The sequence below is a fragment of the Anguilla anguilla genome, chromosome 8 (assembly GCF_013347855.1).
Source record: "Anguilla anguilla isolate fAngAng1 chromosome 8, fAngAng1.pri, whole genome shotgun sequence".
Classification (NCBI taxonomy): domain Eukaryota; kingdom Metazoa; phylum Chordata; class Actinopteri; order Anguilliformes; family Anguillidae; genus Anguilla; species Anguilla anguilla.
This window is the reverse complement of record NC_049208.1, coordinates 33,771,112-33,792,136: the sequence shown is the minus strand read 5'-3', so window position 1 is coordinate 33,792,136 and position 21,025 is coordinate 33,771,112. Positions and strand designations below refer to the sequence as shown.

At 44.4% G+C, this 21,025-nt stretch overlaps 1 protein-coding gene across 3 annotated transcripts in view; it reads right to left on the bottom strand.

Annotated features, from left to right (window-relative positions):
* Positions 1-606: 606 nt before the first annotated feature.
* The window catches only part of LOC118234719 (POU domain, class 2, transcription factor 2-like), a 56,031-nt gene continuing 35,612 nt past the window's right edge, over positions 607-21,025 (bottom strand). For 2 of the 3 annotated variants that reach the window (XM_035431501.1, XM_035431502.1), the window contains exons 2-16: positions 17,261-17,323; positions 15,955-15,989; positions 15,134-15,190; positions 14,226-14,357; positions 12,158-12,263; positions 11,700-11,791; positions 11,415-11,552; positions 10,455-10,596; positions 9,749-9,897; positions 9,097-9,288; positions 8,683-8,731; positions 7,890-8,034; positions 7,030-7,098; positions 4,917-4,990; positions 607-4,203 (exon numbers count right to left, since the gene is read on the bottom strand). In XM_035431501.1, coding sequence (XP_035287392.1) covers positions 3,866-4,203; positions 4,917-4,990; positions 7,030-7,098; positions 7,890-8,034; positions 8,683-8,731; positions 9,097-9,288; positions 9,749-9,897; positions 10,455-10,596; positions 11,415-11,552; positions 11,700-11,791; positions 12,158-12,263; positions 14,226-14,357; positions 15,134-15,190; positions 15,955-15,989; positions 17,261-17,323 — 1,781 coding nt within the window. In that variant the 3' untranslated portion in view covers positions 607-3,865. The remainder of the gene's footprint in view (positions 4,204-4,916; positions 4,991-7,029; positions 7,099-7,889; positions 8,035-8,682; positions 8,732-9,096; positions 9,289-9,748; positions 9,898-10,454; positions 10,597-11,414; positions 11,553-11,699; positions 11,792-12,157; positions 12,264-14,225; positions 14,358-15,133; positions 15,191-15,954; positions 15,990-17,260; positions 17,324-21,025) is intronic. The other variant, XM_035431503.1, reaches the window with a different exon arrangement.

Here is a 21,025-nt window from a genome sequence, read left to right as displayed (position 1 = left end):
ACTACCATGACTACCGTTTCTGTTCTTGGTGGTTTTCCTGTTTTCAGCCAAGTTCAGTTCATGTTTAAAATCACAGCTGTAACTTCCGTTCCAGTCCTGTAATCTGTTTGGGCTCTGATGATATGCTGCCGCTGTTTCTGAAACTCCTCTTTCAAGTTTTAACTTTGGACACAGAGGGTTAAGCAAAGAATATGTTCAATGGCCTGTATTCTCCAGAAGAACCTCCTCACTTATTGCCCATACAGATAAAGCCACTTTGGAGTTTAACACAGTTGCACCATGTCCGCAGCACCTCTCAAACCAAAAGTACAGCTAGCATCCTCACAGTGCTACTGTACACAGTGCTGCTCTCAGGCCGCACCCCCAAATAAAGCTATTTGCTGAAGCAGCTCTCCCTCTGAATCTCTGATTGGGTGGCATCAGGATGGAGAGGGTGTTTATATTCCCAACTGGCATAACTAGCCCTCTACCCACGCCCCTCCACCCTTCACACAGGAACAAAGTTTTCATTTTTGGTATCAGTTAAAAATTCTTTTTTCTTTTATGGCACAATCTTAATGCTACCCCTCCCAACTTAACTACCAGATTACAAGAAATAAACGTACATACACATCAGTTCTCAGTTTATAAAATGTGAATAAATCAAACCAGCAACACCCAGCCTCCCAGAATAGATAATAAAAATCTTCCAACTAAAACCCCCGAGAGATAGCTGAAGTTTTTGGTCTGGAAATCAAGTCATTATCTTCTTCACAAAGTCTTCTTCATTTTTTATACATTAGCAATAAGTAAACAGTAGAACAAGGAGAAGCAGTAGATCTTTTTTTCTACAAATCTATAGAAGCACAAACAGTTACATTCCATCTAAAAGTTAATGTTGAGAACTTGTTTTTCTTATTATTTTGGACACTTCTTTGTTTTCCCATTTCTATTAAAACACTTCCATATATTTCTGTATGCGCATTTTTACACACACATGCTTTGGCCAAACGTTTCTTGTGTAGAAAGACAGGAAAGATATGTGTCTGAGTACACATGTATAACTGCTTACGCATTTATGTTTATGTGTGTTTGAGCATGTGTGTGTGTGTGCTGACATGTTTATGTGGGTGTTCATGCAGGTACGTGTGTGCATGGATGCATGAGTGTGCGTGTCTGAATCTGTGCATGTAGGTTTGTTCATGGTTTGTATGTATATGTGAAAACAGTAAATATTCTTCCTGAAACTTCCCTGTACACTTCCACAAACTGACACTCACACACAGTCACTATGACTTATCCAGCCCTTTCCACTTAAGAGGGATGGGGAGGGTAGTTACAGGACAGGTGTAATAAAGCTTTGTTCTTAGTTTTGTGTCTTTACTTTTTGGTTTGTCCCAAAAGTTTTGCTTTTGGTTTTAAGTTTTGGCTTATTTTACGACAGATTTTTTTCTTTTGGTTGTTTTTTCCAGTCTAATAAAAAAAATTTGGAAGCTACGTTTTCACAGTATTTTTTGCAACCACCTTATGAAAATTTCTAGCACAACAAAAATGAGAGAAATGTGAAAGTAAGCGACGTTATCCCAAAGAGGAGAAACTAGACGACAAAAATCAAACAGCTTCAATGGATAGACCATAAAGGCGAAAAAACGAAAAAGTATTTATAAGTTCAGTGAGGTCATTCGATATTTCTCCGTCCAGGACCAGAATAAATGAACTTCAGAGAGACAGAGAGAGCGAGAGATTGAGGGGGAGGGCATGAGTCCAGGCCTCCATGTGCGCCTGCCTATTTTCGCCAGGCAGGCAGACAGACAGACAGACAGACAGACGTGACTGCTCCACCCTCTACGAGGCCTCCATCCTCCATCCATATTTGGCTTGATTTGGTTTTGGTTTGGCTGTCATTCATTTTCTTCACTTTGGGTCATTTTTTGGTTTTTGGTTTTAACCATTGCTCATGAGGCAATGTCTCTCTCAGTTTCACGCCATGCGGTCCACCAGTACCCCCCCTACCTGTGCTCCCCGCTGGCTGCAGTCGAAAAGGTCAGAGGGACAGGGGTGGGGGGGAAGGTGTTGCTTTTTGGTCCTTCTCTTTTAAGTGTGCATTTTTTATTTATTTATTTATTTATTTTTGGTCATGGCTGACATCTTCTCTGAATTCTTTGTAGGAACAGCTACCCTACGGTTCTTCAGAAACAGCCGTAGGATAAACGCTTTGGCATTCTGGAGTTAATGTTTAAAAACAAGAACACTTTCTGGAATGAAGAGAAGAATGAAGAAAGGAAAGTGAAGGATGACTAAAAGCCCACGTGTGCCCATCCACCCACGCCGACGGTACGATATTAAGGCTGTCTAACAAGGATGACAAAAGGGCAACGGAACAATGTTCCCGCACTGACGCACGTTCGCTGCTTCACCGATGCTCTCTTCACACACAAAGCTAGAACTTCAGAGCCGCACACGAACAGATGACAGCATGAGTCTACGCTGCTGTGAATGACCCAAACGGGCCTACGGATGTGTGTGTAGACGTGTGTGCCTGCTAGAGAAGAAATGTGTGCACAGCAGTTAGTTAGGACAGTTAGGTATCCATTCGTTCAGTGTGCGTTATTGTCTGAGAGGATGTGCGGCACTGGATTATGGGAAGTGGAGTCCAATGAGCGTGGCCATGGTTTGTATTTCATGCATGTGTCAGTGTGTGTGTTTGTGTGTGTGCGCGTGCGTGTGTATGAATACCTCTGCTGCATACTACTGCAATGACAGGCACTCTATCTAAATCGCAGATTCGGAAGTTGAACTTGCCTTTTTCTTGGAAACTGAGAAAGTATATTATAAAAATGGTAATGACGATGATAACAATAACAAGAACGGACCACTGACCACATAAACAGCGAACATATAGAATGAATAAATAAATAAAGAATAATTATTCCTTGTAAATCTTCTAAAATTAAATCTTTTGAAAGGAACAGGCACCCACTCTTCCGCATGTGAAATCGCAAAGAGAGTCTACCAGATGTTCACAGAGCTAAAGGTAAGAGGTAGGTACAGAGACACTGACATAACTACGCAATATACATATCTGAGCTCAGCTCATTCAAACATAAAATATTTATAAAAACACAAACGATTTGTATTAATAATAGATGTCAATGTAAAATAAGTGCAATACAAAAATGAATAAAAAAAGAACAATGGATGGTTTGGTGTTGTTTGTGTTTGTTGTCTGGTCCTGGACGGTCAGTATTTTACAGGTCTTTTAGTTAAAGCTTTTCCATCCGTTTTTTTGGTTTCGGTTTTTGGTATTTTGGTTTAGGGGATTTTGGCATGGTTGTCATTTTTTTGTCATTCTCTCCTTTTCTTTCCGTTTCTTTTCTTTTGGCTTTAAAATCCTTTATTTTCTTTTCCCTTTACTGACCTTCCCAAAGTCCTTCTGTTTTTTCCCTTGTCGTCCTTTCACACACAGGAACAGTTTTGATTCTCAGGAATCAACACGCGTCCCTGACCTTTCTGTTAATCCTTTCACTAAAGAAAACAGACAAGGTGCAGTCTTCACTCTTAAGTGACAAAAAAACTCCCACAATGCCTCCTCTCCATCTGTATAGGTAATGTTAGATCATTTTTGGTTTAAATCTCTCCCGTTCTCCTTTTCCCTCCTACACTCCATTCCTTCTCCCCTCTCCTCTCTTCCATTCTGTGTATTTTTGGCTTTGAAAGACTCGGAGAGAGAGAGAAAGAAAGGAAGTGAGAGACGGCAGGAGGGAGGCAGGGAGAGAGAGAGAGACGGCTTTGGTTGAAAGGTGAGGTTTTCCGTTTCCTCTGTTCGCTCCTCCTCCTCCGGCTCCGGCTCCTCCTCCTCCTCCTGTGATTGGCCTTTCTGGGTGCGTCACTCGGCCTGGGGCCCTCCCAGATCCAGCGGGCTGTGCCCCGCTTCGCTGAAGGAGCAGGAAGAGGCGGGGCTCAGGCAGGAAGCGGGGGAGCAGGAGCCGGGGCTCACGCTCACGCTGCCGATGGGGGGAAGCGAGGGCGCCGGGGCGGCCTTGGCCATGGAGGCGCCGACCAATCCCATGCCGGATCCGGGCGTCAGGGGCAGTATGGAGGAGTGGTTGAGGAAAAGGGAGGAAGGCAGACCCCCTCCTGCTGAGCCCCCCGTGCCACCCAGCATCACAGCGCCGCCCCCTTCAAGGCTGGAAATGGGCAGCTGACCACCACTGGCTGCCAGAGCTGAGACAGGGGGCGGGAGAGAGAGAAAGCGTGAGGGAGGGGGGAGGGGCCATGTACAACAGCTCAAACTCAAAAACAAAACTTCAGCATTGTAACATGGCGGATGGAAAGCAATGCGAAAACGAGTGTGAGAGCGCAAGTAACGAAGGGAGAAATGATGATAACAGAAGAAGAGAAAAGGAAAACGACTGAGCTGGCGGGCAGTAGAGGAAGGCTGTTAAAGAGATAGCTGATTGACAGGACCAATGGATGTGCAAGGCTTAAATGGGGATGGCATGAAAAAAAAACATTTTCATCTCTGTTCGCTCAGACAACTTCTATCCTTTCTTCTTCCTCTGCCTCACCCTCCTTTCCCTAACCTGGTTACTATCTCTCTATGTCTCCATCTTCCCCTCATTTTTCCAGGTAACCCTCCATTCTCACGCATTCCAAAACCAGACCCTCTTTAGTGATGATAGGCCCTCAGCAGGGTTGCCAACTTTGGTAAACTACCTGGAGTGAGCTTTTCCATTTAAGACCATCACGTGTGCTCACGCACTTGCACATACATATCGTCAACATCTTTCGCTAGTTTAGGTTTAAGTAAATAAGGCAACCTTTTTTCTCATTTTCAATAAATGTATTAATGGGCAGATGTTACACTATATTCCTGCCTAACTCTCTCAGTGTAATACTCCGTGCAGGCTGCTGCTCTCTGCTCTGACTCCACACACCTTGCAGGGTAGCCAGGGGGTTGCTGCTGATGAGAGCTTGGCTCCTCCCTGCGTTTACCCCCATCGCTGTGTTCCTGGAAATGCGCGGGCGAGCAGACAGACACGCAGAGCGAGCGCGCCGCAGGAGACAGACAGACAGGACAGACAGACAGACAGACAGAGGCGGAGAGACAGACACACATGTGCAAGCAAGTTTAGGAGCGCTGTAATTCACTGCAATGCGCACAACCCAATCAGAACCCTGTTGTAAGACCACATGACGAAGCTCATACATAATATCAAAAACCTCCAGCCACTCTCCAGCTGTGGAGAGAAGGGCTCTTGAGAGTAATACCTCTACAAAATGTTATTTAAGATATTATAAGGAGCCTAGGTGAAGGGTTTTATTTATTGACAGAGGAAACATCAGCAGGAGTGCAAAGTTCAAAGAGCGCGATCTTGCTCAGAGGAGCACATTTTCCAGATGTGACTAATTCAGCGTCCACCATTGTGCACCAGTACAGAAACAGTGAGCAAGAGATGTTCTGATATTATTGCATTTACAAACATTCTGAACACCAAATTTCCCTTTGTATTTATTGTTATTTACTCAAGCAACACATTTGTAAGAAATGGTTAAACAGTTGTTCTGAAGATTTTTTGACTTTTGTTTCTCTTTATATTTAGGATTTGAATAATTTGTGTTCACTGTACACATACATACAGTGGCATGCATAGGGCACAAATTAAATGTTGTTTTTTAAAACTGAAGTCAAGACAACCTCTGCAGAGAACTAAAACATGACATATTTCTGATTCTTTGAGCGCACAATTACATTTTATTTGTGGAATATAACAGACTGAAAAAATAAAAACAGTAAATGTGGCATGTGATAAAGTCTGAGCACCCTGTCAGGCACCAGTCAGCAACACCTCCTTGAGCATATTTCACAGCTTACAAACACTTCTTGTAGCCAGCTTACAATTCTCTGTTCTTGCTTTAGGAATGATTTCTCCATCCTTCCTTGCAGATCCCTTCTAGTTCATAAATATTCTTCTTCTTGCATGCGCTACATGTTTGAGACCTTCCCCCAGATCTTCAATAATATTCAAGTCTGGGAACTATGACAGCATTTCTAATACCTTAATCATTTGTCCCTTTAAGTAGTGCATGGTTGATTTTGAGATGTTGATGATTTGGATCATCGTCTTATTGCAATATATCCAAATTCTTTTCAGCTTTAATTTCTTCGCTGACTCCGGGACATTAGCTTCTAGGATTTGTTGATATTTAATTGAGTCAATTCTTCCTTCCACCCACAGGTTTCCTGTGCCACTGGCTGAGTAATAGATCATCCCCCCCATTCTTAACAGCTGGAAAGGTGTTTTTTTTCCAAATACTTCCCCTATTTTTCACCAAATGTATTTTTGATGGTTGTGGCCAAAGAGCTGAATTTATGTGTCGTCAATCCACAGCATTTTGTGCCAAAAAGTCTATCGTTTATAAAAGTTGTATTGCATACTTCAGACTTTGGCTTTTATGATAAGATCACAGGAAAGGTTTCCTTCTGACAACTCTTCCATGCAGATCATTTTTGTGTGAGAAACACTGCCTTGACCTTAATTTACATTTCTTACTGATGTTTCTGAGAGTGGAAACTCCAGCTGGACGTGTTAAAATAACACTTCTCAGTCAGCTGCTTTTCTCAGTCATGTGGTTTTTGAGACTAATAAAGCACAATATTTACTGTTTTATTTTTTCTAACTGCTAAATTCAACAAACATACAGCAACTGTGCATGAACCTTTGCAGAAATATGTCATGTTTAAGTTTGTACCCTGCAGAGGTTGTGTTGACTTCTTTTCACTTAGAGATTTAACAAAACATGCAATTTGACCAAGGGTGCCAAAACTTGTGCATACCACTGTATTTCCCTGCATAAGTGTGTGTGCATACGTCTGTGTGAATGTGTGCGTGTGTGTGTTTGTGTGTGAGTGTGTGTGTGTGCATGTGTGTGAGTGTGTGTGTGTGTGTGTGTGTGTGTGTGCATGTGTGTGTGTGTGTGTGTGTGTGTGTGTGTGAGTGTGCGTGCGTGTGTGTGCATGCGGAGCAGCCATCTCCCTCTCTTATTTACCTCAGATTGGCGGCCATATTGGTGATGTAGTTAGACACGTCACCATTCTTTTTACCAGTACACCACAAGCTGTGAACAAAAACCACATTCAAAGGGTGAGGAAACAGCCATGCTAAGATTGGGAGGATGGAAGGATGGAGGAGGGGGAGGAAGAGGGGCAGTTAGGTTGCTCAGGGTTGAAGGAACTGAAAAAAATGTGTCATTATGTTGTTATCAGTTTTTTCAACTGGTCTCACATCCATCATCACAAACTGGAGGAAAAGCACATCTTTCATATTGCAAGCCTCAATATTTACTGCCAGTACGTGCCAAGTGATCAGTGCTTTCTTTACTGTGTATTGCATTACTCTAAAAAACATCCCAAAATGGAGGATAAACTACATTCGACAGCAGCCACCTTTGTGTTTTATAATGAGTGATGTCTCTCTGGCCATATGAAAATGCACGGCATGCTGCTCCTCACTGGTTGCGTTTGGATTCCAGAGGTACAGGGGGCAACTTGAGTGGCTTTGCTGCTCTGGGTCTGCTGACCGGTTAAAGCCAGAGACACATAAAGAGCTCATTACTTTGCAGGAAAGTCACCGAGCGTCATTCAGTCATGGTGATGACACTGTTAATTATTATGTTGTTTAACTTAAACCCCTGATTTACCCAAACAGAAAAACTGACCTGTTAAACTGCTTTTGAACCGCACGACACTGATTACGAATGCTGTGAGATTTCAGTGGTGGAAACTGGCCGAGAATTAACGTGAATTTGAGTATAGAACCGTAGTGACAGTACTTTAAAAACCTGGTAGAATTGAGGCAGCCTGTGTTCTGCATGAGTTTGAGTGTACGGACGATGTTGCAATATCTCACCTCGGGTTGAGGCTCAGCGCACTGTGGCTGGGAGGGGCGGGGCTGGCGGTGCTGCAGGGGGGCGGGGTCACTGGAGAAGGGGAGGAGCCGATAACCACTGGGCTGCTTGGTGTCAGAGGGCACATCGCTGAAGATGTTGTGGTTACTGAAGAAGAGGGGAAAACAAACAAAAAAGAGAAGACATCATTACTGTCAGTGTGCCTTTAACTCTATAGGCCTCACTCATCTATAGCTGAAATGGACAGTGCCATTTCAGTGTGAAGGTAATACAGATGTTAATTAAGCTGTCACTGGTCTTTTTCCGAAGCTAAGCTAAACTTAGAGCTCACCATCAGGAAGGTCCGGCTTTTCTGTGAGTGAAAAGAAACAACATACAAAAGGCCGCCCCACTGAACTTTTGGTGAACCGTTTCTCTCTTTCCCCACAATCCCTTGCAAAAAGCTAGAGGGAAGATCCTATTCGGTGCCTTTATGCCTGGAGACGTATAAAATCTTTATTTCACACCATCGAGAGCAGCCAAGCGAGATATAAATCTGAGGCCTGTCCCCGCAACGGAAGCCCGACGTCAGGTGCCCTTTTCCGTATCAAAACCACCGGCAAACCCCTCCCACACCACACCCCACACCCTGCATCCTCTGCCCCACATTCTTCCTCTGCCCCACCCCCCCCCCCCCCACAGCCCCCCACCCCCCGCCCACACACACACACACACAACGTTCTACACACCTCCTTACCTCACACTTCAGAGGACAGGCTTTACACACAGACAGAGGGACAGGGCTCGCACACTGACCTGCGGTGCAAAGGCTGGTGACAGCTGGGGACAGTCCCTGACCGGACATCTGAAGGGGGCAGAGACAGAGTGAATGAGAGAGGGGAAAAAGAGCGAGGGGAACGCAGCGGTGAGGAGATGAAAGCGTGCGTCCCGTGGGCGGGCGCTGTGGGTGCGAACAGTACCACACGGGCGGGGTCCACGCGGAGCGCGAGGGGGAGAGCGGAGCAAGCGGGGGCGGGGTTTGGGTCGAGGCGGGGGTAAAGTCGAGCAGGGTGGGGTGAGATCATGCTCAGGGTGGAAGCAGTAATGGGGTGGATTTGGAGTGGGTGGAATCAGAAAAATCAGGTCACACGGCAGCCGGTAGACACCATGCTCACGCCAGAACATGGCAGCAGGGGGGAAGGGGCGAGGTCAGGAGAGTGCGGGCCATACCATGTGTGGGCTGTAGCAGGGGGGTTTGTGCGTCACAGGGGGGGGCTGGCTGGGCAAGGGGGGGGTGACGCTGGAGGGGTTGATGCGTTTCTCTTTCTGGCGCCGGTTGCAGAACCAGACCCGGATCACCTCCTTCTCCATATTCAGGTGCTCCGCCATATGCAGGATCTCCTCTGAGGTAGGCTTCTGGTTCTGTGGGGAACGGTTACATCGGCCTCACCACCAACAGCACGGGCACAGCCTCTGTCACAGTGCTCTGAGCGTCTGTGAGGTTTACGTCTGCGCCTGAAACCGCCATGTTTCTCAGGTTTCACACAGCACTCACAAACAGCTGCGGCTGCATGTGAAAGTGCCCTAAATACCATAAACCTTTGCACCCCTCTTTGCTCTGAACTTCTTTCCTTGCTCTTTCACTCACATACAGTGAGCTCCATATTGTTTGGGACAAAGACATCTTTTTTTTCTTCTTGATTTGGCTCTGTACTCCACACTTTTAGATTCGCAATCAAACAATGCCATGACCATTGTTTTCTAAAGCACATTGTAGTTTTCTGCAGCACACCGTAGCTTTTTTGTTCGACCTTATGCTAACACGTCTCCCTTTCTCATAGGTTGAGCAGGGAGCTGAGCGCGGGCGGCGGCTCTGTCTCACCGCGATGAAGTTGCGTTCCAAGGCCACGCGGATGTTGGTCTCGATGCTGGTGCGCTTCTTCCTGCGGCGCCCGGGCAGCCCCTCGAAGCTCAGGGTGGGAGAGGAGAGAGAGCTGGGGCTGGGGAGAGTGCAGTCTATCGCCATGGTCTCTGAGAGAGAGAGAGAGAGAGAGAGATTAACTATACACACACACTCTGCTGTCTCACTCTCTCTCTCTCACACACACACACACACAATCTGCTGTCTCACTCTCACTCTCTCACACACACACACACACACACTCTGCTGTCTCACTCTCTCTCTCTCACACACACACACACGCACACACAATCTGCTGTCTCACTCTCTCTCTCTCACACACACACACACGCACACACACACACAATCTGCTGTCTCACTCTCTCTCTCTCTCACACACACACACACAATCTGCTGTCTCACTCTCTCTCTCTCACACACACACACACACACACTCTGCTGTCTCACTCTCTCTCTCTCACACACACACACACACAATCTGCTGTCTCACTCTCTCTCTCACACACACACACACACACTTACACACAAACACAAACATACACACATGAACACACACACACAAACACACATACACACATGAACACACACACACACACACACACACACACGTGCAGGTGCACACACATGCACACCCACACAGCGCGACCCCCACACCCTCTGCTCCCACCTGCGTCAGTGAGCCACTTCTCAAGCAGGGGCTTCAGCTTGCACATGTTCTTGAAGCTGAGGTTCAGGGCCTCGAAGCGGGAGATGGTGGTCTGGCTGAAGTCGTTACCATAGAGCTTCCCCATAGCCATCCCCACGTCACCCTGAAGCACAGTCACAGCACACCACTGACACATCAGCTCAGCAATACACAATTTAATAAAGAGACAGTACACACTATAACACAGAGTTAGTGCTTTCTATGAAATTTCAGACACATATTGCGGGTTATATTTCAGCATGGCTACATGATAGAGGCACACTATAGATATGCACTAAAACATGCTTTTTATGGTTAGAGGAGCAGAAACAGTGTAGGCACCAGCCAGTGTATATTTATATGATATATAGTTTTGACACTGTAAACTCAGTAATCAGTGTACACTGTTTTTGTTCAAGGTGCATGATGGAAAGTGTGTGTATGTTTATAGTATAGAGCAGAGGTGGGCAATGAGGGCTGTATCATTTTCTGGATTTTATACCAGCTTCTGACCTTAATTTCTCAATTAGCCGTAACATTCATGCCATCTGACAATTCTTGATAAATGCATGAATTTGTCACAAGAACAGCTGTCGACTGTTCTTGTGAAATGCTTTACTGTGATCTAATCTATGAGTAAACCAGTATTGGTGTATACAGCCATATTAGCTAATTTAGTCAGGGTAATTGATGGTGTGTGGTGCACAGGGTGTATAGTATAGAGCGTGTGTGGTGTATAATATTTATACAGTAGAGTGTGTTGTTTAATAGTGTAGAATGCATGTGGTGTATAGTGTGTATAGTATAAAGTGTGTTTAGTGTGTTTTGCCGAATGTGTGTGTAGTGTATAGTGTGTATAGAGTGTGTACTACATAGTGAGTTTAGTGAATGTTGTGGAGTGTGTTATTTAATAGTGTTGAGCGTGTGCGGTGTATGGTGTACCTGTGTGAAGCCCAGCTTGATTCTCCTCTGTTTAAAGGTGCGTGCAAACTGCTCCAGCTCTTCCAGGTCGCTCGGCTCCTCAGGGTGAGCTGTCACACCGGAGGCTAACGTCACACTACCGTCAATACCCTTGTCTCTCTGCAGGGCAAAAGCGCAGTTAGCAAACATGCCTCTAATATTCTCTCCCTGGAGGCACATTAATACTTTGATACATGCTTACTGGTGCACAGAAATGATCTGGGCCCAGACTCAAACTAAAGCCAGGAGTTTTCCTGCTGATCCTACCTGTGCTTGGAGGCCCAGTCTGGAGGGAGTTGACAGGAGCCCCCCTTGGTTTTGTTGAGGTAGTGAAATTAAATTTGGTGTCGATAGCAGGCCTAAGAAATACATTTATGTATTTGTAAGTACACAAAAATGCATCAGTGTAGTTTCATACATTTCACTCACTCCAATACTAGTCATTCTTGTATGATCTTATACTTCGGCATCCATTCCGATTTTCCACATCCATGACACTGCAGATAATATGCACTGTGTGTGTGAGTATTATGATTTGCAAAATCACACGTGTACTGTATGTAATCACTGTTATCCTAAACCCCACTTTTGTGTAAATGTGTGAAATGATTTTACTGTTCACCCTGGGATCTTGTTTGAATACAGTGTGAGGATCTAACAGGAGGAGGAGGAGGGAAAGCAGGGGCATAGAGCACGTCAGACGGGAGAGGGCCTTAGGACCCCACCTTGCTGCCCTTGCTGTGCCTGCGGCAAGAGGAACTGCGCAGGTGACTGCAAGTGGTGTCCAGGCACCAGAACCAGCTGCTGCAGCTGCAAGAGCTGCTGGATGTCCTGAGGAAGAGAGAGAACGTCAGAGAGGACAGGACAGAGAGGTCAGAGAGGACAGGACAATTACATTACAGGCATTCAGCAGACGCTCTCATCCAAGCGACTTACACAACTTTTTACACAGCATTTACATTGCAAACATTTACACAGCTGGATATATCCTGAAGCAATGCAGGTTAAGTACCTTGCTAAAGGGTACAACAGTAGTGTCCTACCTGGGCATCGAACCTATGACCTTTAGGTTGCAAGACCAGCTCCTTACCCATTATACTACTCTATGTTTCAGGTATAGAGCAGAGGTGGACAACAAGGTTTTCATACCAACTTCTGGCCTTAATTACTCAATTAGCCATAACATTTATGCCATCTGACATTTTAGCTACATTTCTTGATAACTGCATGAATGACAGCTGTAGACTATTCTTGTGAAATGCTTTACAGTGATCTAATCTAAGAGTAAACCAGTATAAGTGTATACAACCAATTAGCTCATTTAGCTAGGGCTAGGACAAGGGAGGGTTGTGTGTGTGTGTGTGTGTGTGTGTGTGAAATGCATATATATAAATAAGTTACATATATCAAAATTATTGAACATACATTGTTTTGAGTAGGTATGTGAGCACACTGCTAATGATAAATCTACTGGGATTCCCTGAGTCAGTGGACAGCCGGGTCGTACTTGCGCTGTAAGCTGAACGGGCTGCGAGAGGGTGAGCTGGGGCGGAGCCGGGGGCGGGGCCGGGGCAGGGGTCTGCTCCTGCGTGCCGTCAGGCTGCGACTGGGACTGCGCCGCCTGATTGGCCGCGGCGGCCGCCTGCGCCGCCTGCGCCGCCTGAGCTGCGTGGGCTGCGTGGGCTGCGTGGGCTGCGCTGGACTGCTGCACGGCTGCGGCCAGCAGCTGCGCCTGAGCCTGCTGCAGAAGCAGCTGCTGCTGCGCGGGCAGGAGGGCGGTCAGCTGCGAGAGGAGAACGGGCAGGCCGCCCAGAAAGAGAGAGAGAGAGAGAGAAGAGCAGGCAGCGGAGGAGGGAAAGAGAGAGAGAGAGGAGGAGGCAGCGGAGGAGGGAAAGAGAGAGAGAGAAAAGGGGAGGCAGTGGAGGAGAGACAGAGAGAGAGAGAGGAGGAGGCAGCGGAGGAGGGAAAGACAGAGAGAGGGGAGGAGGTGGGAAAGAGGACGGGAGCGTAGGTGTGAAGGAGAGCAGAAACAGAGAACATTGTCACCCAGCAGGAGGAAAGCAGGAAAACAGCAAGCAGGAGACAGGCAAGCATCTGTGCCACCATTTCACAACTCTGGCACATTGCAGGAATACTAAACACCCAAACCTGTGTGCCCTCAGAGACACACCACCCCTAGTCTTTTTCTAGCTCTCTTTTTCTACCTCTCACACACCACTTTCACTCACTTATTCTCTTTTCTCACAGTGAGTAAGTTTCTAACTTAACATTTGTCCCTCTCAATTCATGCTGTGTCCATTATCAAAATGTTGTCTTTATGGTTTAGAGTGCCAGAGGCAGAATGAATATATGAGCAAAGGATTCATGAGATGGAACGAGGGAGAGAACAAACTGAGAGTCAGGCTGAGTTCAACTGCTTCTTTCACTCCTTGTCCCTTCCATCTCCGTGTGACCTTTTAGGGGCTAAATCACTTAATCACAGGAATGTTCAAATTGTCAACAAATGAATAATGAAAATGTGAACAATCCTTGTATACCTCCTTCAGTGAAAGATATAGCAATGCATCCTTTGCGGAAGCCAATTGAGCTTATACATGACTACAAGTCCCACAAGGCATCACTTCCAACAAGGATGACAGAATATTAGTGCTGACATCTAAGTACGGAGAGAGTGCTGCAGAGGGAAATGCAGAGGATGGACAGAGTTGGAATGAAGGTGGGCATTATGGGACATGCGTAAGGGTATGTGGTGTGGATGGAAGGAAAAAGAGATTGGGGTGGGGGGGGTCTTACCCCGGCCAGCTGACTCCCTGCCAGCATGAGCGGCGTGTGGGGGAGGGTAGCTTGTGAGGGGGCGGGGGTGTGGGTGGGGCCGTGGGCGGGGCCATGGGCGGGGGACATCTCGCCACACTCCTCCATTTTGCCCTGAGCACGAGGAGAGAGACATTGAGCCGTAAGAAAGGCAGACAGGACATGCACCTGTTGTTCTAGCTCAGGGGTGTGCAGCTCCCATCTTGGATGGTGTGTATACTAGTCTTTGGTGCGTTCTATTGGCTAAAGAGTCCACACACCTGGTTTACAAGACCTAAATCAATAGCAGAGCGAAAGGAAATTATCGAATACCTGCAGACACTGAGGCCCCCCAGGTCTGTTCTAGCCCCTTCACCCTGGAATAATCACGCCCCCTGTTCTCCTTCAGCCAATGAGACCCCCCCCCCCCCCCCCGCTGCCTCTCTCAGGCTTTAGTGGTGTCCTGGTGTTGCAGCAATCGGCAATAACTGCTCTTGGGATTTAGAAGCCATTGTTACCATGGTGAAATCCAGTGGCTGGATTTCTCCACCACAGTCTCCAAGACACCGCAGCCACTGCCATCGCTGACTTACACCTGTCAGTCTGCTGTATCCCTCAATGCCCTCTCTCTCTCTCTCTCTCTCTCTCTCTCTCTCTATCTCTCTCTTTCACACCTTCGCCTTCACAGTCTCTGCTGCTCTTCTCTCTATGCCCCTCTGTGAGCACAGCTGTGACCTGCCCGCCACACTCCGCTCAGGCTGTTCCCCGCGTGAACGTGCTCTCCCTTCCCCCCCGTTGTGAGAGCGGTGAGCTGGGCTGGTCGGCAGCGCAGGTCTGAAACCGTTAGCGTTAGCATGCTACGCTGTCCATGCAAACGAAGGCTTCCGCGCGCACTGCATTCCCATACTCACCTTGGTGTTTCCCAGAGAGGAAGAGAGGCAGAAAGGAGGGATTTTCATTTGCTGAACCTGTACGGGGGGACCAATTAAAAAGCAGAAGCTTCAATCTCAGTGTCAGTCCTAAACTCAGTCTTTCAGTCCAGATGTGGGTGCAGGTTTTTGCTATAGCCCAGCATTTAGGCAACTCATTCTCTGGTTCCTACTTCTCAAGGCCTCGACTGAAGACCACAATTAGTTAGTTAGTTAAATCAGGTGTTGTAGTTTTGGACTAAAACCAAAATCTGCACATGCATCAGCCATTTTTCGAATAAGGTAAGCCAGTAGTTTGGTAGCCATCAAAATGATTTTATTCATCAAAATGAGTCTATTGTATGAATAATACAATTTTGACTAAAAATCTTTATTTCCTTTTGATGAAAACTGTACAAAACACTGCTTTGGAACAGGTCCAGTTTTTCCATTAAATGGTTATGTTTTGGAATAGGGACAGCTCTTCTGATCATAACGAGTTCTTCAGACATAAACCCGGTATTCTCTAAGACTGGTGCCTCTGTCTGTCAGAGATCTGTTTCTCACTATTATTAAGGCTGCCATCAAAACAATTTGACATTATGCAGGGTACATGTGAGTATGCCATAGCCTACCTCTTAGTTCTGTTTTTAATGGACATTTTAATACTACAGATACCTCATGTGTTAATCAAACTACAGATGTTATGTATGGGAATCACCACAAAATAAAACAATCAATGCAATGCACCTTGAGTAAAAACAAACAGGTGCTTATATAAACAGAATTTTGATCATTTAAAAAATGTTTATATAATTACAAACCTGATTGTTGAAGTTGGGCCCGTTTCTGTCCGAGTCTGTGAGGAGAAAAGGAAGTGTGAATGTTTTTTATCATTGGTTGGGTTCCTCTTGAAAATGCTATTCAAAATTCAAGGCCAAACAGTAAAGTTCAATAACTTTTTCAATTACTTTTCATTTTTGAGGGACAGAGAAAGGTATGGAGAGAATGTATTTGCGTTAGACACAAAGTGACCACATTCATTCACGCGACGAGCCTTCATTATCCTATAGAAAAAACGTGCTTTCGCTTTTATACTATTCGGCTGCGAACAGTTTCAAAATTATTATACTGCGACTCTAGAGGGCGCTGTTGACCCATCGCGCTTCAGTGAGTGGGAGACGTGACCGCTGCGGTGGGAAACATATCATGAGTCAGCCCACCCCCCCAACCAATCAGCGGCAAAACCCATGACTATCAATGACCCAGACACATCATGGCACACATAAGATACAGAATCATATGTGATACATCGGCATAATAACTATGCCGCGTAGGCTTTTTTTTTTTTTTTTTTTTTTTTTTTACATAAGCAGTTAATTAACATGTGTGAAATGCTGACAGACCTGTGCTAAAACTGAAGTGAATGTGATGTGTGCCTGGACTGTCAGTGATGGTTATCTCTGGTGGATGTGTGTCACACACTAGCTGACTAGAACTACTGCTCTTTCTTTTCACTGAGGATTGGAAACAATGAGAAATCGAGACCGAATGGCACCACATGTGTTAAAATGTATGTCATTGATGTCACACGCACATACACACACACAGATGCACATACACACACACACAGATGCACACACATACACACACACACACACACACACACACACACACACACACATACACACACACACACACAGATGCACACACACACACACACACACACACACAGATGCACACACACACACACACACGCACATACACACACTCAGATGCACATGCACATACACACACACACAGATGCACACATACACACACACACACACACACACACGCACATACACACACACACACACATGCACATACACACACACACACACTCAGATGCACACACACACACACACTCAGATGCACATATACACACAAGTGCATACACAAACATGCACACAAACACAATACGACTGCACACAAGCATACACACTCATGCATATGTATGCACAGACTAATAGACAAACACACAGTTACATATGAAAGCAAACATGCATTCAGATGCACTCACACATTTGGGTGCGCATGCGCGCACACACACACACACACACACGCATACACGCAAACACACACACGTGCCTGTGCTCTCCATTGGAAAGTCAACCCCAGGTTTCTCTTCTACTGGCTTTGACATTCTGATATCTACAGGAGAGAAAAAAGAAGGTTGATCAGCAGTTTTACAACCTCAAGCAGAAGATGAGAAAAAAGGGGGAGGGAGGGGAAAGTATGGAAAGATTCTACTCTTTTTTTTCCAACGCTTTCTTTTCAAAGTTGCAGCCTTCTTGTAAAATTCAAAATCTTTCAAAATTGTATCAAATAGGGTCATTTCCACACCAATCAGCACAGCTCCGATAGACGTACTCAACACATTTTAAAACAGTGAAAATAAACCAATGCAGCCAATGCAGGCAGACTTGCATTGACGCTACTTGAAATAAAAAATGAAAACATGTCCATCGGCATCCTACCTCAAAATTACACAAACACAGACATTTGGACAAGTATAACCCAGCCTGTAGTTTATCACTACTTAACAAAGATGGATCAGCCTTGTTTGTAAAGGGCTGCCACAATTTTAAAATATGACCTTTTCACTCTTTGTTCTATGGGTGTCTCTTCCTCGTCCGCAGTGTTACTGTGTGCTATGCTGCAGTTGTCTGTTTCTCCCCAAATAGACATGGCATTTGCAATCATTTCAAATAAATGTCAAATGTGTCCAAATCCAAACTGGCCTACACAAATAAATCCCAAGCAATATCACAGTTGTTTTGTGGGCTCGTGTTTTATTATTTTCGTCCGTGCTGAGGGGGATTAAAAACAAATTCGGGATAGATGGTTCCACGAAATGGGTTTTTAGCAGCAGTTAACAGTTGTTCTTACTTTCCCAGAATGGCATCCAGGATAATATATCATTCTGTTCCCTGAAATGAAATCTGCTACAAGACTAAGGGATGATCAACATTTTCAGCCACTTCAAATGAATGGATTTGAGTGATCGTTCTGAAAAACGTGTGGATATTCTAATGCGCTAAAAAAAAAGTTAAATAATGTGCAAATATATTTTGGTATAGTCATTAGGCCTCGTATGGCTTTGATTCCTGACACTTGACACAGATGCATGGCGTTTGTGTGAATTAAGCAGTTTGTCAGGCAGTTTCGTTAAAATGTTTGAATTATGTATTTTCACCAAATAGGCCTACATGTTCACTAAATTCTCTAAATTACGTTTAAAAATACGTTTTCCTAGTTATTAAAGGATTTTCCAAGGACTCTTAAAAACTCCAGTACTGTATTTATAAATGAATAATGGTCTTGTTCACGTCTTAAAAATAGCCAGTCTTCATTTATTTACAAGAGAAGGATTTTAAAGAAAGAACATCGATGCCACTGGATTCTCATTAGTTTCGATATTTGTAATTTAATCGAGCGGGATAAAGGAATCGCAACGGTTTCAAACGCATACTCCAACCAACATTCTAGCGCATTCGATCAATTTATGCAAAGTCCCTGAACTTTCACAGCCTTGTATTCTCCAAAATGTAAATTAAAGAACTTCCATGATCTGAGTAGATTTGTTTGAATTTTCGGTAAATAAATGTATTCATAATGAGAAATAATTCAATTATCAAAAATAAGTTCATTCATCAGATAACATATTACCGCAGGATGCATAATACCTTTCAGAACTGATCAAATGTATCACTCCATAGCGCAATTGTATTATTTCGCTACCTTCAAACGCTATGAAACATATAAAAAATATCCAGCCCGTATACAGCAATAAGCAGAAGAGGATATTCAAATATGTGAGAATTATTGGGAGCATCGCAAAGCATCTTCATTTTTGTCATAGCCTATTTAGTAATAAAATCGGTGATGCACCACACAGATTTCTGTGGAAATTAGATAAAACATAATATCTGAATACCTAATCTCACTAGAACCAATATTACCGTGGATTAGGCTATCAGGGTTTAAGTCAGGTGGCTGCATCGCCCGCCGTGGCGACACTGAGTCATTTCGAACAATTTTCTCTTCGTGTCAACCCTTGCCTTCTAACTACAAGATTCACTCTTCATATAACAAATACTAGGCACTGTGCCCATGGTGCTTATTTACAACAGTGCTATCAGAATAAATAACAGGATGGACAGCGATCTGCACGTATTTGAAAAATAGACATTAAATTACCTGAGAAACATCCCGTCACAAAATGAGCAGTGAGATGCAATATTAGAAAACCACTATTAAGCTACTCCAGTGCCAGGCGATCGCTCGTGACTCACGGGCGGGTTTTTCTCGCTGACATTTACAGGGACTCTCACTTTCACGCTCTTAGCATTAATGTACACGCATGATAAACAAATAACTAAAGTTAAAGTTAAATAATTTAAACTCGACCACAAATCAGCACGTGCACTCAGACTGCTGCTGTTAATTTCCAATAGATTAAATTACACACTTTGAACTTCAAATACTCCGTCATGAGGTTAAAAGGAAAAGGAAATAATGAAGTCACAGTTAATCCCCCCCCACACTAAAGATAAAAGAAAACACAATAACATCGACAAGGCGGTCGGCGCAGGTAGGAATCGAGTAGGCAGGTAAAGATAGATCTTGGTGACGAACCACTCCCCGCACACGCACATACACAAATAGCGTATCATATCTAAGCATATCTATGGACTGAAGTCAATTCTGATGAGTATTCCAGAAATATAGAACTAAATGTATCCTTATAATACCTCAGCTAGAGGACTGTACTCAAATAGCCGTTTACAGGGTAGATAATAAATAAATACATATTTATCAATAAGAACAAAATGATACCCTAGAACATCTTTAATTTACCTGCATTAAAGTCACACACACACACACACACACACACAAATATATATATTAGGTAAAACATTAGAAATACATATTCAAGAATGAATAAGTTCAGGTCATCAAAGGTGAAAAGTTGTGTAAATCACTCTGGATAAGAGCATCTGCTAAATGACTGTAATGTAATGTAATGGTTCCTCAGAGAGTCAGAACTACATTCTCCCACAGTTCACCTAGATAATACCAGCATCAGTTAAGTCCTGTTTGATATGCCATTGCCATTGCTTGTACATCCTTCTTTATGGCATTGCCATGCTAATTATGTAATGGGAAAATGGTGCTGGTACTGACACAGTAAATGAATGTGTACTTAAGTAAAGGTATATAATTAACACAAGGTGTATTTCCTATTTCCTCTCTCTCTTTCATTCCCTCTTACACGCGCGCTTGCACACACACACAAACACAATTGTTACTATAAACTAATGTTGTTGGAGGGAGGACTTCAGGGGAATATTTACATCGTTGCACAGCAGAATTGCAGTCAACCTCCATCTAGCAACCTAAGGCGATACGTTTTTATTATATTTATAATAATAATAATAGCAATGACAACAATAATAACAATTATTATTATTGATGTTTATAATGATGTTTAATTACCATAATATGAGTAAAAAACAAAAACAATAATAAACTCGAAATGACAGCCAATAATTCCCTGTTAGCATTCGAAGTACACGGTGTGTACACGTACGCCACGTTCACACGTGTGAGATGCATCGCATGTGGCGTGGGGGACAGACAATTTGAGGCCTTGGACAACGCCATCCGGTGACTCATTATGACATCACACTTTCAGCCCAGAATCATTTCCTCTTCAGCCTCCTTTTAAGCATGGGGACTGCCCCATCCCCAGAGAGAAGGATTCACACAGCTTCAAAAGCTGGCAAAACTAAAATGGCTGCCGTTCATTTTCCTGGAATGAAGGACTCATAACCTCACAAAAAAAAAAAA